This window comes from Mercenaria mercenaria, chromosome 6 (assembly GCF_021730395.1).
Source record: "Mercenaria mercenaria strain notata chromosome 6, MADL_Memer_1, whole genome shotgun sequence".
Taxonomy (NCBI): Eukaryota; Metazoa; Mollusca; class Bivalvia; order Venerida; family Veneridae; genus Mercenaria; species Mercenaria mercenaria.
Window position 1 is genome coordinate 16,056,838 of NC_069366.1, and position 19,125 is coordinate 16,075,962.

At 34.5% G+C, this 19,125-nt stretch overlaps 1 protein-coding gene across 1 annotated transcript; it reads left to right on the forward strand.

Annotated features, from left to right (window-relative positions):
• The first annotated feature begins 31 nt into the window (after positions 1-31).
• On the forward strand, positions 32-13,984 carry LOC123549555 (ubiquitin-like protein ATG12). Its single transcript, XM_045337730.2, has 4 exons — positions 32-190; positions 6,661-6,797; positions 9,420-9,482; positions 9,965-13,984. Exons 1-4 carry the CDS (start codon positions 70-72, stop codon positions 10,022-10,024), a joined length of 381 nt encoding a protein of 126 aa, XP_045193665.1. The 5' UTR covers positions 32-69; the 3' UTR covers positions 10,025-13,984.
• The last annotated feature ends 5,141 nt before the right edge of the window (positions 13,985-19,125 follow it).

The following is a 19,125-nucleotide window of genomic DNA, read 5'->3' on the forward strand; positions in this document are numbered from 1 at the left end:
CAGCCTTTTTTTTAAAAAAAAATTTGAAAACAGTCTACTCACACGGAACAGTTTTGATTTCATCCAAAAATGTCAACAGCTCAAAATTCTGAGGAAACTCCTGATGTTTCACAAGAAAACAAAGATGAGAGTCAAGGAGCGAGTGGAGATTCTAGTATTCCAACAAGCCCCACGCATGTCAAATCTAAAGGTGCTGCAAAAATTTCGTTAAAGTGTTTTTAATTCAATTGTCGTTAGTTTTCGCGAGACAAATTCCTGATATCCAAAATTAAAAATGGGCTGAAACTACAGTCGTATCGCTAATAGCGGAGCACTAAGGAAACTTTTTAGTGCATGATAATGTGCATTCATAATTCGTCAATTTCAAACATGTCTAAATTTGAGATTAGTGCCACCGCCTTTTATCAGTCTATTCACATGATTCATTGTATTGCTCTACAAAAAAGTACAAGATACAAGAATCTTTATTTTACGTTGGATAAAGTATAACAAAAAAATTAGCTCATGAGCTATTTCCCGGCAAACAAAGAAAACAGAAATTAACAAAAATTAAAGCGGTTAAAAAGAAAGATAAGCAAAAGGTACTAGTTAGGCATAATAAAACATAACATATTTTTAGCACTTGGTTTTTATAATTAATATGAAAAAAGCAAAGCCTCTGAGCTAGCGTAGCTTAAACGACAAAGAAACTATTCACTGCATAAAACAATTCCGAGAACCTATTCACTTGAAAAGAAACAAAAATTTAGTGTCATTATACCTGTAACAGCGAATATCATACGTTGCAAAATTTATGGAAAGCCGGTGTCACGGTCACGTCATTACCTGTTTGCGGAGTTCTTATGGCTTTATGCTTATTTATGACATTTTATACCATTTTCTGGCCAATGCGTGATATCCCAAACAAAAAAAAAAGGCCCAATAAACACTGTCAATAAATGCCACTAAAACCGTGATCTGCAAGCGAGTTATTTATCCAATAAACACCATCAAAACCATGTTCCAATTTCACATGCAAATGAGCTTATGGATCGCTAATTAACATAAATGTGTCATTTAACAACACGCTAATGGAGCGCACAATAGATTGCTCAATGGAACGCATAATAGATCGTATAATGGAACGCATAATAGATCGTATAATGGATCGCATAATGGATCGCTTAACGGAACGCATATAATAGATCGCTTAATAGATCGCTCAGTGGAATGCGTTTCATCAAACTGATACATTCCTAACTACAGGCTGTATTTAATTGAAACCTGATGCATTCAGTTTTGGCAAATCGTTAATGTGATTGGGTATAGCCTAGCTGGCTTTGCAGAGATATGTTGAAAAGGTCTTTCTGTTAAAATTATTCAAATATATTATTTGTTAAATTATATATATTATATATAATACAAATTTAGCAATCATTCAACATTTTCATGATCATTTGGATGCAGTTTTATACAAATCGTTTGATAAATCATGCAGCTAACAGAAATTCCATCTTAAATTTTGTAAAATATGGATAGACAAAGAGAAACATATATTTATTAACTAGTTTCCATATAAGAAAGTATACAGATCATTTGAATCAGCATTTCAAAAATATTGTGTTATGCATTTAATAAATCTTGGAATTCTAACATACACTTATTTTATTGAAATCTATAAAGAATCACAATGTAAACATGCATTCATTTATACTGAATTGTAAGTACATGTTTTAAGAAAATACCTTTAGTTTAAAATCACAGAAATTAAATGAAATAACAACCACCATTTTCTCTTCAGTAAATCCATATCATTTGTCCAACCTCTACACTTACTACCTAAAAATGCACTAATTTCTGTCCCTCAATATTATACCTTAGATGAGATTACATAACATAACCTAGCAACTAGAAGATCTGCTGTTATATGGTACATTGGATGGATTAAAACCATATGTTTCCTGATAAAAGAGGAGAAAGCCTTCTGAATGGCTCTGTAAAGTTAATAACTCGCTTCAAAATCGCGATCCATTTAATGGAACACATTCCGTTTGCGATCCATTGCAACCATTTCTTGATTGTTTCAATGGATCATTAATGGAACACACTAACAAACACCAATAAAGCGGTTTTGATGGTGTTTATAAGGTGTTTTTATAGTGTTTATTAGAAAAAAATTTTGTTTGGGGATCTTTTAAAAGAAAATCTTATTTTTTTCTACCAACTGGAAATCTTTCTTGCATTATTTTTGAGTGATAGATAATATTCAGCAATCAAATGAAGTTCTGTATTCACTGCCAACAAAGCATTTCCTGTGAGCACCTGTCCTCTAGGGACACGCACTTTGTAAAATAAAAGCAAAATTGAAATTATTTCCATAACATAACTTTTTTAAAAATAAAGACACCTAATGAACATAGAGATTGTAACTCAAATATAAAATTAAAAAAAAAACAACAAAAAAACAATTTTCCCGACTTTGACGGAAGTAGAACAAAATGGCGGCGCCCAGACGAGAGGAAAATTTTTCAGCTACATCACTTTGCCCCATTCGGCACACCTTTGTTATATTCGCCTACACAATGCCTTAAGGTGAGCTACGCGCTCGCAATTGCGCTTTGCGCAATTGCTCGTGAGCTATGCTCGCTCTAAAAGCCATGCCAGTCTAACTCAAGCAATGGTGCTATAGCCCTACTAGTAAATAATAGTACATACGCAACTATATAGTGTATAGACTATGCTAAAAAACTATGATTTTTTATCTCTTTTAAAAAAATATATATGGTATTTTTAAATGTAAATACTGATAATATAAATATGTGTCAGAATGTACATGCGAATATTATGACAAATGGAATAGAATTAATTAAAGATAATTCATGATAATAATAGTAAAGATAATTAATGATTAATACCAAACTGGGAAAACAAATTCAAATGGGCCTATTAAAGAAGCGACAACGCTTAACATCTAAAGATGTTCTGGCTTCTATTCTACATGAAGTACATGAATAAATTAAATGGCAGCAGTTAAGAATGGCATAGTTATATGGTTAAAAAGAAACTTACATACATAGCACATACAAGCACAGACCTGTAAAAACTAGGTACATAAGTAAAAGGGAAATGACATATTACATATAAAACACTACATAGTGAGTTTATAATATTGCATAGAAGGTGCTAATTTTGGCAGCAGCTATATATAAAAGACAAATAAAAGTCTGATGAACAGAATGGCCAAGAAACTGATTTCAGTGTTAAATGCAACAAAATGTGTGCAAGTTACAATATAACATCAACATTCTCATTCATGCTAAAGTTCGCTAAAATGTTATGCTTTATCCGCTATTGGTTATATGACTGTACGAATTACTTTGAATTTTTCAAAGACATGAAAAAGTCAAAGTGATCCAAACTGTCAGTAATTCTCCTTTTAGTTCTACCTATGCATGCAATATGTGAAACAATCCATTTTAGCTCCGCTATTCGGAGAATAGGGGGGGCTATACTACTCACTTCGGCATCGGTGTCGGCGTCAGCGTCGGCATGACCCTTCTTGGTTCAAGTTTTCGGCAACCTTTGTTTTTCTGTCATATCTTTGTTACTATTGCTTATATCTTACTGTAACTTCGCATAAACATTGTCCAGTATACAGACAATATATATGTAGGGACTGAGCCCATTATACCCAAGGTCAAGGTCAGCAAGCTGTTATACTTAGGTAATTTTTAAAGTTAAAGTTTTTCGGCAACCCTTGTTTTTCTGTTATATCTTTGTAAATATTGCTTATATCTTACTGTAACTTCGCATAAACATTGTCCAGTATACAAACAAATGTATGTGTAGGGACTGAGCCCATTATACCCAAGGTCAAGGTCAGCAAGCTGTTATACTTAGGTAATTTTTAAGGTTAAAGTTTTTCGGCAACCCTTGTTTTTCTGTTATATCTTTGTAAATATTGCTTATATCTTACTGTAACTTCGCATAAACATTGTCCAGTATACAAACAAATGTATGTGTAGGGACTGAGCCCATTATACCCAAGGTCAAGGTCAGCAAGCTGTTATACTTAGGTAATTTTTAAGGTTAAAGTTTTTCGGCAACCCTTGTTTTTCTGTTATATCTTTGTAAATATTGCTTATATCTTACTGTAACTTCAAATAAACATTGTACAGTATACAAACAAAGTATGTGTAAGGGCTGAGCCCATTATACCGAAGGTCAAGGTCACCAAGTTGTTATACTTTGGTTATTTTTGAGGTTAAAGTTTTTCAGCAACCTTTGTTTTTCTGTCATATCTTTGTTACTATTGCTTATATCTTACTGTAACTTTGCATAAACATTGTCCAGTATGCAAACAAAGTATGTGCAGGGACTGGGCCCATTTTGTCCAAGATCAAGGTCACCAAGGTCTTATACTTAGGTTATTTTTAAGGTTAAAGTTTTTCGGCAACCTTTGTTTTTCTGTCATAACTTTGTTACTTTTGCTTATATCTTACTCTAAGTTCTCATAAACATTGTCCAGCATACAAACATAGTATATGCAGGGGCTGGGCCCTTATACTCAAGGTCAAGGTCACAAAGGAGTTATACTTGGAATTATTTTCATGTTAAATTTTTTCAAAAACTTTATTAATAGACATATCTTTGGTACTTTAAAAGATAATGACTTGAAATTAAAAATATTTGTTTATAATCATCATCTGCATGTGTGGTTACGTACTTCATAACTCTGATTGTATTTTTGACAGAATTATGCCCCTTTTGTACTTGAACTTTTTTTTGCAATCTTCGCTTTCTGGATATTACTTTAATGCAATATAAGATAAAGACTTGAAACTTAAAATGTATCTTTATCACCATCATCTGCATGTGTGGTAGCAATCCCCATAACTCTGATTATTTTTTTTTTGCAAACTTCGTTTTCTGGACATAACTTTGGTTCTATATAAGATAATGACTTGAAACTCAAAATATATCTTTACCATCATCATCTGCATTTGTTGTAACAATCCTAATAACTCTAATTTGTGTATTTGATGGAATTTTGCCCCTTGGTGTATCTTCCTTTTATAGTAGAGGTCTCTTATTCAGACATATATTCATTTTACTGTCAAATCCCCGTATAGTGGAGCGCGCTGTCTTATGGACAGCTCTTGTAATCTGTGGTTTTGAGTTAAATTGTAATTTCAACAGAATTTCTATAAATTTACAGACTGAAAAACCTTTAAATACATGGACAGTCCATATAGTTACAGAATGTCTGTAAAACATATAACTCCTAGACCAGGTGAATATTGCCAAATAAATGGGTGACTACAGTAGTCTACAATTGTTAGAATAAATCTCATTGGTCTTGTTTAACTGTTGCAGAATCCTTGGATTTAACATGGTGATCTTGACACTTCACCAGCAGGTGTTACTTCTGTCATGTTTTTGGCATTTTCAGCTGATGTTCTCCTTAAACCAAGAGGGAATGCTCCAATCTTATTTTTGTTTTGTTACTTTCATTCATGTTCTTCATCCAGCAGTTGATGCAACAGTCATGTTTTGTTATATTCAGTTGATGTTCTCCGGAAATCAACAAGTGATGTTCCGGTTATATTTTGTAACTTTCAGCTGATGTTCTCAGACCAACCAGTGATGCTCCTATCATGTCTTGTTACTCTTATAGTAAATGTTCTCAAACCAGCAGGTGAGGTGATGCACCTGTCGTATTTTGTTACATTCAGTTGATGTTCTGCTCAGACCAACAAGTGATGCTCTTATCATGTTTTGTTACTTTCACTTGATATTAATTTTCATTACTTTGATGCTCTCCTCAAATTAGCAGGCAATGCCCCTATCGTGTTTTTGTCTTGTTGCTTTCAGTTGATGTTCTCCTCAAACCAGCTGGTGATGCTCCTATCATGTTTTTGTCTTGTTGCTTTCAGTTGATGTTCTCCTGCAGACCAACAGGTGTTTTCCTATCATGTGTTTGTCTTGTTGCTTTCAGTTGATGTTCTCCTGCAGACCAACAGGTGTTTTCCTATCATGTTTTTGTCTTGTTGCTTTCAGTTGATGTTCTCCTGCAGACCAACAGGTGTTTTCCTATCATGTTTTTGTCTTGTTGCTTTCAGTTGATGTTCTCCTGCAGACCAACAGGTGTTTTCCTATCATGTTTTTGTCTTGTTGCTTTCAGTTGATGTTCTCCTGCAGACCAACAGGTGTTTTCCTATCATGTTTTTGTCTTGTTGCTTTCAGTTGATGTTCTCCTGCAGACCAACAGGTGTTTTCCTATCATGTTTTTGTCTTGTTGCTTTCAGTTGATGTTCTCCTGCAGACCAACAGGTGTTTTCCTATCATGTTTTTGTCTTGTTGCTTTCAGTTGATGTTCTCCTGCAGACCAACAGGTGTTTTCCTATCATGTTTTTGTCTTGTTGCTTTCAGTTGATGTTCTCCTGCAGACCAACAGGTGTTTTCCTATCATGTTTTTTGTCTTGTTGCTTTCAGTTGATGTTCTCCTGCAGACCAACAGGTGTTTTCCTATCATGTTTTTGTCTTGTTGCTTTCAGTTGATGTTCTCCTGCAGACCAACAGGTGTTTTCCTATCATGTTTTTGTCTTGTTGCTTTCAGTTGATGTTCTCCTGCAGACCAACAGGTGTTTTCCTATCATGTTTTTGTCTTGTTGCTTTCAGTTGATGTTCTCCTCAAACCAGCTGGTGATGCTCCTATCATGAAGAAGAAAAAATGGGCAGTAGAGAGAAATAAGAAAATTGTCTATATATCTGACTTTATCAAGAAATTCATTAAAATGAGTGCAAATGAATCACTTGTAAGTAATACATGATTTTAGTTTAATTTACGTGTATACTTATTTATAATGGCTTGACTGTGATGAAAGCCTGAAGCTTGTACGAATCGGTCCCAAGTCTGGTTCCTTGAAAAAAACAACAGTACCAGTGTCATATGGCTGAGCGATTGACACCTAAACCACTAGAATGCTCCCATGGTAATTATGTCTCCCAATGGTGTTGGATGAGTTGTGTGGAAAGACGGACAGAAAGTTAGCACTAAATGAATATGACACACAACTCATCCAACACCACCGTGCAGATTAACACAAAACTGCACAAAAGTGATCGATGCCATACCTGGTAGTGCATGTCCTGGTATGTTCTGTTTTGATGATTTTCATATGAGATATGGCTTTTGATTTGTCAAATTTTATGAGGTGTTGGCTTCTTCTTTTATGTTATTGGACGGAATTCCACGAAACCTTACAGGAGTGATCAATGTAAAACCTTAGTATGCATATTGTTGGCATATTCCAGTTTAGTGATTTTCAGTGGAGTAATGGCCACTAATTTGTTGCAGTTCACCTTGTTTTGGCGATTGCTCTGATACCACTAAAAGGAATTATACTAAACTTCACAAAATTGATGATTACCAAGCTTAGTTGTACCTGACTTGTGCATTTTCCAGTTCAGTGACTTTAAGTTATCAGTGCCTAGCCTAGTTATGCATACCATCGGCTTACTCTGGTTCAGTAAGTTTCATTGGAGTTAAGGCCCTTGAGTTTTTGTATTTTTACAGTGTGTACACTACTTGCCATATATCATTGAGCTGAATTTTGCCAAACCTCACAAGTGATCAAAGTTAAATGACATTGTCATGGACATGTTTTGGTTAAATGATTTACAGCAGTGTTATGACCCATGTTTTGTCAAATTCTATCATGCCTGCTAGTTCTTCTATACTGCTGGTTGGAATTCCACAAAACTTCTCGGGAGTGATCAGTGTCAAGCCAAGTTGTGTATACCTCTGGAAATTTGTGGTTCATTGATTTTCTCTAGAGTTATGGCCCTTCATTTTCAGCATTTTACAGTGCCTTCATAATAAGAGTTGGGAGAAATTATTAAGTTTTTCATGAAATGTCCAGTACATTGTATATTGTAAAAGTTTATCCTCTATCTTTTTTTTCCACTAACTATTGAGGGCTTACTGCAAAACTATTGTAACTATTATATAGATAAAGAACAATATACAATAGTTTCCTGCTAAGCCTCCAGTATTGTGTCTTTGAATTTAAGACATTCCCTTCAGCCACCATTATGTCAGCTCACCCTTTTAATACAGTTGTTTTGAAAAATAAATTGACATATCATTCATGATTGAGTTTGATATGTCCTATTTCTGTACTCTTTAAGTCAGAGTGTGTATGGGAAATAGGTTTCAAATATTTTAGATTGCTTTTGTTTGTTGTTGTTGTTTTTTTTTGGTGGGGGGGGAGGGGGGTAGGGTAAGGGGAGGTTTAATAGGTCAATGGTCAAGGTCACAGTTACTGTAAACTGAAACTGGACTCTTAGTCATACAGTTCAACAGCTATACTTTCAGATGTAACACTGTGATCACTGAAAGAAGATCTCTATTGTTTTTGGGGTCAGTGGCTTAAGGTCGAGGCCACAGGGACCTGAATTCACATATGGTAATTCCTTCGTTTCTGGACCCAGAGTCAAAAAGCGTAATGGCTACAGATTTCATACTTTACAAAATGACTAAGCACCACTTGAGGATGATCACTATTGTTTTTGGGATCAATCAGTAAAGTGTTTTACTGTCTTGTCCCATTCTGCTTATACCCTTTTTAGGCAGAGCTCTTGTTTTCATTACTTTTTTCATCTTTCTGTTTCATGTGTTTCAACTCCATATTGTTTTTAGTAGTCCCTTCTCTTTACCTCCCTCCTTCCTTTATAGTATTGTTTTCTTTCTTCCTTGCTTCACTTTTTTTTTCATGAGTAACTGCAGCTTGTTAGTGTTGAACTGTAAGAGAAAGTAAATGTTACTTTTAAACACTGTACATTTGTAATATTAAAAAAAATGATGTGGGATGTAAAAGGATTATTCATATTTCTGATTTTGCTTTAAGGTTAAAGTTTGCATAAATGTGATAAAAAAACACATTTTTTCATGAGAATTATATCTCCCACATCACTGTGTGTTGGGAGACATATTGATTTACTCATGTCTGTCTCTGTGTGTGTCCGTCGTGTCCGTCTGTCTGTCACAAATCTTGTCCGCACTCTAAGTTGAACATTTCTCATCCAGTCTTCACCAAACTTGAACAAAATGTGTTTGCCAATAAGTCCTCAGCCAGGTTCGATAACTAGCCAAATCGGCCCAGGCACTGGGGAATTATGGCCCTTGAATTACCGATAGGCCGCTTACTCCAAAACTTTTACGATAGGCAACTTCCTCCAAAACTTACTTCAAAACTATCAAAGTTATATTTTCTGTGAGTAAACAGTATAATAAAGACAGACTTACTATTCAGATGATTAGGCAGTAACTGTTGTGGGAGACATGCACTTTTCTCAAAAGCAGCTCTACTTAATATCTCAGTTATGTCAATTTTTCTTGCTTCAGTTTATACTTTTATATATAATATTTATTACAGTTTCTGTATGTAAACCAGTCATTTTCACCATCACCAGATACTGAAGTTGGATGTGTTTTTGATGTAAGTACTGCTTATTCTGTCTCTGATTGTGGCACAGAACTTACGTTACCACTAATTTTCAATCATTTTCCTCCGATATCATTGGCTTTTGCCTAACAAAAGCTGAATTGCAGGTATTTTAAATGCTGCAGCCACTCTGCTGGCTTGTGAAAATTGTTAGTTCTTGTGTAACTGGTTAACTTGTTTATATATGGCATAGGTATTGATTTGGGTGTGACAAAGCAGGAACTAAGCAATATAAAGGGGGAAGGTCACAGGTTATCACACAGAAAATATAAGCAAAGGCCTGTAAGACTGGCTATGACATTAAATAAACTGATTTTTCTTCTATTTAGACTAAACAAAAATGCTGAAACAGCTCTTTATATGCTGAATGAATCGTCTAAATAAATTCATTAGTGTTAGTGAACTTTTTCATTGCTATATTATTGTAATATTTTCTATACGTTATATAATCTTACTTCATGTTTGTGTCGTTTCAGTGTTTTGGTAGTGACGGCAAACTAGTTTTACATTACTGCCGCACACAGGCTTGGGGATGACAAGGGATGTTACAAATGATTGACTTTATACTTTTTAACTTAAATTAAATTATATAAAACACTGGAATATATGCCATACAGTGTTATCAAGGGATCTTAGATTGCATAGGCCACCCTGGCACTAACCTGACATAAGGGTATCACTGGAACTTCTTATGCCTATTATGGTTGTTTTTATAAGGAACGTTCAATTTATTTATTGTTATTGCGGTATATTTTGTGTCCAAAATATAACCTTAAAAGTAAGCATAATAAAGGTGATTTTTAACCTATATTTGCTCTACGTCCTGCCAGTCTGTCCATCAGTCCATTGCTCTTCTTGAAACTACAAGAGGGAATTTAATGAAAATTGAGGTGTTTAATGCATGGCAGTGGGTGGAAGTTCGTAGTGAAATAACCATTACCGTACGCTTCTCAAAGTGTCTCCCTTTCTGTACTTAATGTTGTTCTGACAACAGCTTTGACACAGTTGAAAGTGAATATAAGAAATGTGTTAATATTTAAACTTGGGACTATTTGGAAAGAATATAATATCGATCATCAACTATCCTGAATAGCTCTTGCAATAATATATTCAAGGGTATTCATAGAAAATTTAGATAGTCATTCATTTCCAGTTAATTTTGTCTATTATATGTAATTCACAACATTTTTTTGTCTGTCCCGACAATTTTACAACTGCTGATACATTGATAGATGACACAAAGTAATATCAACTTTGTTAATTACTGATTTATCTCCCTTCCACTCTAAGAAGAAAGTGACTGGGGATACTGCTGATACTATACTTTTGAAATGAGACTGATGAAATGTTGAACTAAATACAGACTCCTTAAAGAAAGAAGAGCCTTAGTGAATTAGTAATTAGCCTACTCAGTGTATTATACAATGTTTGAATGTGTTAACTACATGGATTTTATTTGTTGTGTATTGGTTGAGAGGTTGAAATCTGATCTTGTATTTCATGTTGTCAGTGGTTTATTGAAATAAACAGGCAGATTATACTAAAAAAGTTCACTGTTTGAAACAGTACAATATTGATTTTATAATTGTTACTATTACAGAACTACATTTGAATGTTAAAAGATATTAATTAAAAAGTATACATTAATAACATACAGAAGTACATAAAAATTTACAAAAATTTTAACATATCCACTCAACTATATTAATACAAAAAGTTTTTAGAATCACCAAGAATTTTTTTCAAATACCAATTTTATGACATCTTGATTTTGTGTGTGATATTGCCTGGTGCATGTGAGGTTGCAAGGATGAAACTGGTATGATCATTTAAAACCCTTAAAAAAGACATGAAATAAAAAGAAAACTTGTTTGTTTTACATGATTTAAGATTGAAATATATTTCTTTTGTGAACACTGAATTTTAAATGTTCACACGTGGTCTCACTCTGACATTACTTCCTGAAAATATGCCATCTAATGTTCACTCAGCGAAAGATATTTCGATTTTATGCTGAAACAAACAAAGTATCCTCTATATTTGACTGTGATATTGTAAAAGTATGGTATACATGTGCTTGTATTATTTTGTTGTCTTGATGAGTGACTTCATTATTGTAAATTTGTATTGTATTTTTTTTGCTATAAGTTGCTTCACATATTCCGTAACCACATCTTCTGTATTTATCATTACACATAAGAGCATGGAAAGAAAGTACCGAGTACATGTATAGTAGGGACTGTTTGAATTTTTCATGCTGTTTGAGATAATGATTTTTCAAATATAATTACACAGTGACTATCTTTATGCTTTTTCTAACTAAGTGTTGATAAAAACTCTTTCAGATAAAACATTATTTGTACATTTTAAATTGTATCAATATATGATATGTTTCTATTAATACAAGCAAATTAATTTGAATGCCTTGAAAATATAAACAGAAGTGTTACTTCCAAAATGTTCCCAGACTTGAGGAAATTTACTCTTGAAATTGCCCGTTAAAGTGTATGTTTATTTTTTAATTGCTTAACTTCATTTATATAAAATGTTCATGAATTAAAGTTGTTTTTATTTTCACTACAATGACTGTAAGAATAGTGTATTGTGTATATTATGGTGTATATAACGCATATATTTTTGTCTAAACATGGTCAGTACATGTAACAATTAATTGCCATACTGACTCATGAGCAGAACCAAAGACATTAAATTTTGTTTCCTGTGCAAAAAATTCTCTGCAATGAACTTGAACTTGTAATAATTACATTATTATACTTAAGTAAAACCAAGTTACAGTGAGTCAAACAACAAGGAGTATATCTGTCAACCTCTGTGATAGCCGGTGCTAGGGGGCTCGGGCAGTGTTGCATTTTCCATTACTGCTCATGAACAGACTCAATCAAACCGAGTCTGCAATTTTCACTTTTGCCTTGTTCTCGGTGCTTCCGAGGGATCTACTTTTCAGGTTTTATTTACTGCAAATTGATGGATTTAATAATAACGAGTTGTTGCTATATTTGAACATTTATTGACTTCACTAAAAGGCAATAATGTGCAGTAACAAAATAAGAGAAACTTTATCCAGATACTGTTATTGGTTAAATACACAGTTATTTCCCTTTGACCATGTATGTTATTAACACTTGGCTTACAACTTTATTGTTTGTTTATTAATTATTTTAGTTAGTCAGGGATATTTGTTTTGTTTTCTTAAAATGTTGATACATGTTCTGCTGGCAAATATAGTAATTAAGTCAAGACAAAAAAAAACAGTGTGACCTTTAACCCATATTGTGCTGGACGTGATCGATTCAGCTTTTGCGACCAGTGCAGACCATGATCAGCCTGCACACCCTGCTCTGTTCGTCATTCAGTCAGTATCTTTTTGGTATGCACCCCTTTTAACAGATAATGGTACTGGCAAAATTGAAAGATGGACAAGTTTATTATAGAAATTGAGCAGGGTAAGGGGTACCATTCCTTTATATTCTGGTAACAATGTTCCTTATTATCTAGAAGATTTACTTTAAAAAGTATTTATAAATTTAATGGATAATTGGACTATTTTAAGCTTAATTATTTGTTAAAATAGATAATTTTATATACAGAGTATTGTGTAAAGCTTTTAATGAATAATGGTACTTTTGAATACATGATATCTTAAAATTTGAAATTCACATTGTTCTTTATTACACCTGCACTCAGTTTCTAGCTGGACTAAACAAGTACAGCCTCAGAAATAATCAGTACTAGTGTATAACCACTTCAGTCAGTTTCTTCAGTTGTGTACAATGGCTTGTGTTGGTATGTAGAAACCATTTTGGTAAAGATTTCTTGGCTTCATACACTTTTTAGTTCCACTATTCGGAGAATAGGGGGGCTATTCTACTCGCCCTGGCTTCGGCGTCGGCGTAAGCTTTCTTGGTTAAAGTTTTTCGGCAACCTTTGTTTTCTTTTTACTATTGCTTATATCTTACTGTAACTTCACATAAACATTGTCAAGCATACAAACAAAGTATGTACAGGGGCTGGGCCCATTATACTCGAGGTCAAGGCCACCAAGGTGTTATACTTAGGTTATTCTAGGATGAAACTTCCAGCACAACAACATACACATTTTAAATCATTTAATTGTTATAGTTTTCCACAGGATGTCAAATAAATAACTTTTATAACATTTTTAGCTCGACTATTCGAAGAATAAGTAGAGCTATCCTACTCACCACGGCGTCGGCGTCGGCGTCGGCGTCACACCTTGGTTAAGTTTTTCGTACCAGTCCACATTTTGACAAAGTCTTTTGAGATAAAGCTTTGAAACTTTCAACACTTGTTTACCATCACCATGGCCAGTTATAGGCAAGAGTACATAACTCCATCAGGGATTTTGGCTGAATTATGGCCCCTTTTGACTTAGAAATCATGGTTAAGTTTTTCGTACCAGTTCATATTTTGACAAAGTCTTTTGAGATAAAGCTTTGAAACTTTCAACACTTGTTTATCATCACCATGTCCAGTTATAGGCAAGAGTACATAACTCCATCAAGGATTTTGGCTGAATTATGGCCCCTTTCGACTTAGAAATTTTCGTACCAGTTCATATTTTGACAAAGTCTTTTGAGATAAAGCTTTGAAACTTTCAACACTTGTTTACCATAGCCATGTCCAGTTATAGGCAAGAGCACATTACTCCATCAAGGATTTTGGCTGAATTATGGCCCTTTTTGACTTAGAAATCTGGGTTAAGTTTTTCGTACCAGTTCATATTTTGACAAAGTCTTTGAAGACAAAGCTTTGAAACTTTCAACACCTGTTTACCATCACCATGTCCAGTTATAGGCAAGAGTACATAGCTTCATCAAGGATTTTGGCTGAATTATGGCCCCTTTTGACTTAGAAATCTTGGTTAAGTTTTTCGTACCAGTTTATATTTTGTGTAAAGTGTTTGACATATGGCTTTGAAACTTTAATCACTTATTCAGTATAATAGTCTCTATCTGTAGGAAAGAGTACATAACTCTGTCATATATTTTGGCTTAATTATTGCCCTTTTTGGACTTGCAAAATTGGTTCTGATTTCATACAAGTCCACGTTTTGTCAGAACTATTTGACATATGGCTTTTAAACTTTGAACACTTGTTTATCATCATGATTTCCATCTGTAGGGAAGTGTACATAACTCTGACAACTATTTTGGCTGAATAATGGCCCTTTTTGGACTTTGAAATTTGTTCACACATTGCCATTTAGTGCAAGACTTATCAAAATCCACAAATATGGGAACATTGTTTGTCTAATGTATTTTTTTCTTTTGTCTGAATATCTGTAGAAATATTTTGACCCCATTCTTCAATCAATTCTTCGAATAGTCGAGCGCGCTGTCATCCGACAGCTCTTGTTATATTGTATATTATAAGTGAGTGGAGCATGATTGGTCATGTCAGCTTCTGATATAGACATAGATTCTCGCGCGAAGAAGTGATCGAGGGCATATTTTAAAAACTTATTTTCCTAACCTTTTAGCGCTATAAACAAATATCCAGTATACCAAGGCACCTCTTTAGTACCTTTAAACGAATGGCACTCCTCAGTACCATCATGTATCCAAATAAACCATATAGCCAGGTACCCTATTTGTACCTAATAATGGTAACCCTTGTACCATATAGCCAGGTACCCTATTTGTACCTAATAATGGTACACCCCTGTACCATATTAAACCGATAAACCATATATCTAGGTACCCTATTTGTACCAAATAATGGTACACCTTCTGTACCATATTAAACTGATAAACCAAATCACCAGGTACCCTATTTGTACCAATAACCATTAGCGTAACAATGCCTACCTTCAAAAAGACAAACCTATGCAAAAGAGGGAGTCATTGTAAGAACGCCTAGCCCTTTTCGCTCTCTGGCAAGTTCCTACAAGCTCACAAAAAACTGTAGTCACAACGACTGTAATTTAGACCACATGGGCTTTCAGCCTCCGCAGATAACTACTGTGGTAGGCCGAGATAGCCATGGGGATGCAAAAAGATTGTTATTATATTAACGGTATATAATGATATGCCCCCGATCACGTCCAAGCGAAAGAATTTTCCGCTGACATAACAAGAAAGAAAGAAAAATAAAATGAAAAAATTATAAGACAGATTAGAATAAAGAAACATATGAATTCACTAAGTACATAAAACATAGTAACAAAACACAAGTTCAAACGATATGTTCATGTCTTTTCCTTTTAGAGATGTTTTCAAAATAACACAATTGTCATTTATAGCTCGGATTATTTTATGTTTACCAACAAACTCACAAACACATAGGTTTTCAGCCTCCACAGATAACTGTTGAGGTAGGTCTAGAAACCATAGTGATATAAGAAATTGTCATTGTAAATAAATTGACTTCACTTAACAGTGAAGATCGCAAATTATGAACTGAAAAAATTAGCACAAGCATGTTTGATACACAGTTGTCATTTATAGATCGTGATTATTTTATGTTTACCAACAAACTCACAAACATCAACAGATAACTACTGTGGTAGGTCTGGACACCATAGTGATATAAGAAATTGTGATTGTAAATGAATTGACTTCACTCAACACTGAAGATCGCGGATTATGAATTAAAGAAATTAGCACAAGCATGTCTGATACACAGTGTTCATTATATATATCGTGATTATTTTATGTTTACCAACAAACTCACAAACACATAGGTTTTCAGTCCCCACACATAACTACTGTGGTAGGTCTAGACACCATAGTGATATAAGAAACTGTCATTGTAAATGAAATGGCTTCACTTAACACTGAAGATCGCGAATTATGAATGAAAGAAATTAGCACAAGCATGTCTGATACACAGTTCAGGTGGTGATATCCAAAATGTAGAAACGAATCCGGGAATAACAGGATTACAAAACTTTCAACACTTTAAATAGTTGAACTTTTTAGCACTGGAGGTAATAAAATAACTTTACATGATACAGGTGGCTCACTTTTGTCGTCGATGCTATTCATGATTACGTGTATATTTGTAGCTTGGTTTCAGCCTCAGTCTGGCTCCAGTCCGATCGATCAGATAGATGTATATAAAACCACCTGCATTGAAATGTTGCGTCTCTGTTCGATGAACAAAAACTTTTGCAGACTGAAAATACAGAGAAAATTGGACGGCAGGCAGCGAAATTGAACGGATGTTTCATAAAATAAAAGTTACAAAACGAGAGTAGGCAATAAATCTTCCAAAATCAAATCCGGCTTAAATCATACAAGGGTGCGGTGGGTGGGTTTTTTAATGTTGTACCAAGCTGAACTTGCGGACTGAAAGAGAGACAACGTGGCAGTCATGTGACTTTTATACTTGGCGGAAACGCAAACGATCTCACGAGATTTACCATGGTTACCATGGACAGCATCTCACAACGGTTATTTCCGGTAATTATCTAACCTGGCATAACTGGGAAGTTAACACCAGAATAAACTAGATTAATGTCTAAAATTAATCTCTCTTATTTTCAAGGTTAAAGTTTTTCGGCAACCTTTGTTTTTCTGTCATATCTTTGTTACTATTGCTTATATCTTACTGTAACTTCACATAAAGAATGTCCAGCATACAAACAAGTATGTGCATGGGCTGGGCCCATTGTACTTAAGTTCAAGGTCACCAAGGTGTTATACTTCGGTTATTTTTAAGGTTAAAGTTTTTCGGCAACCTTTGTTTTTCTGTCATATCTTTGTTACTATTGCTTATATCTTACTGTACCTTCACATGAACATTGTCCAGCATACAAACAAAGTATGTGCAGGGGCTGGGCCCATTATACCCAAGGTCAAGGTCACCAAGGTGTTATTACTTGGAATTATTTTCTTGTTTATTTTTCGAAAGCTTTGTTTATAGACATATCTTTGGTACTTTAAAAGATAATGACTTGAAAAAAATGTTTCTTTATAATCATCATCTGCATGTGTGGTTACAGTCCCCATAACTCTTATAGTACTTTTGACAGAATTATGCCCCTTTCATACTTAGTGTTTGGGCAATCTTTGCTTTCTGGATATAACTTCAATCCTTGCGTGTATCAGTGCTATACACTGGGCACGTTAAAGAACCAGGCTGTCTATTCGCAACGAGCTAGGCTAAGTTAGCCGGGCAAGCCTGTATCTGATTTCTGATCTCTCTGTCGTGGGGGCTTTGTCTCACTCTGTCCCTCTGGTCAGATCGCTCTGTGTCTGTACTAGTAGAGGATGAATTATGCGCCCTGTGTGGCAGCAATTGAACTATGTAAAGTGCCTTTGAACGTGAAATTGATCATGAAAAGGGCGCTACAGTAAACCTCACTTATAAGGAACTCGGATATAAGGAACACTCGGTTATAAGGAACAGTTTTCAATTCCCCGATCTAATTCCTTCTTTATTCATTGTAAAAATCCTCGGTTATAGGGAACTCGGTTATAAGGAACACTTGGTTATAAGGAACACTTTTTCCAGTCCCGAAGTACGAAATTCTATGGAAAACTAATCGGTTATAGCGAACAGACATAAAGAATAAAAAATATTAAAAGCCGGAAATAAATAAACAGGAGAATCGCCGATGATGTCAGAGTAACGTCGCACGCGCATAAACACAAATTATTTGCTTTCTATGATCTTTAGTTTGTTAATTCATGGATACGATAAAAAGAAAATATATAATATTATCATTAAAATTTACCAAATACTAGACGATTATGTGTTATGCTTCAGTCTTTAAAATATACTCGTAGATAGCACATGTGTGTTATTTAGTTTATATTCCTATATTTGTAATTCTAACCACCGTAATCAAATAATACAACACGCTTAATTCTGCGTATTTAGACGCATACAAATGTACTTTATGAAAAAGGGACGCTAGAAAATCCCAAACGCGATTCCCCGTGACGCATATTTTTTTTCCATACGCGTGCTTGCTCAATACACAATGGAAAACAGTTGGCCTGTCAATCAAAAGGCGGAGTTTACGATGACTCTTAGTGCTCCTGAACAATCGGAGATGCACGTTTTCCAATAGATGCATGATCGATTAAGTTAGTATTGTGTATTCTAATCAACATGAGACAAACCACAAATAATTTTTGGTTTTTAACACGCGGCGCACTTAGGAGTTTTGAATTCGCCGCTAATCGGGATAATTGGATTAAATGATGATTGAAATTAAACTGTTGCAGGACAGTCACAGGACTTGATTGTGTTGTTTTTCATACCCGTTCCCGAATTAATTAAACAATAATTGGTTTACATAGTTTTCAAATGGATGCGATACGAAATATATTCTCTTGGCTGATATCGTTTAGTAATTTTTAGCGTAGAATTTCCTTATGCAAAATAAATATAAAAATGGACAGAAATACGCTACTTTCTTACATAAAGATTCATGGTCGGCCCGGATTGTGAACACATAGTCCACTTCAAACGTCAGTCAAATAGTGTACGCTATACAAATTATGTTCATTATACAAACCTCGGTTACAAGGAACTAGTTCGCTATACGGATATAAGGAACCTCGGTTATAAGGAACAATTTTTAGAGGTCCCAAGCTGTTCCTTATAAGCGAGGTTTACTGTATATAAATCTGGTATAATAATG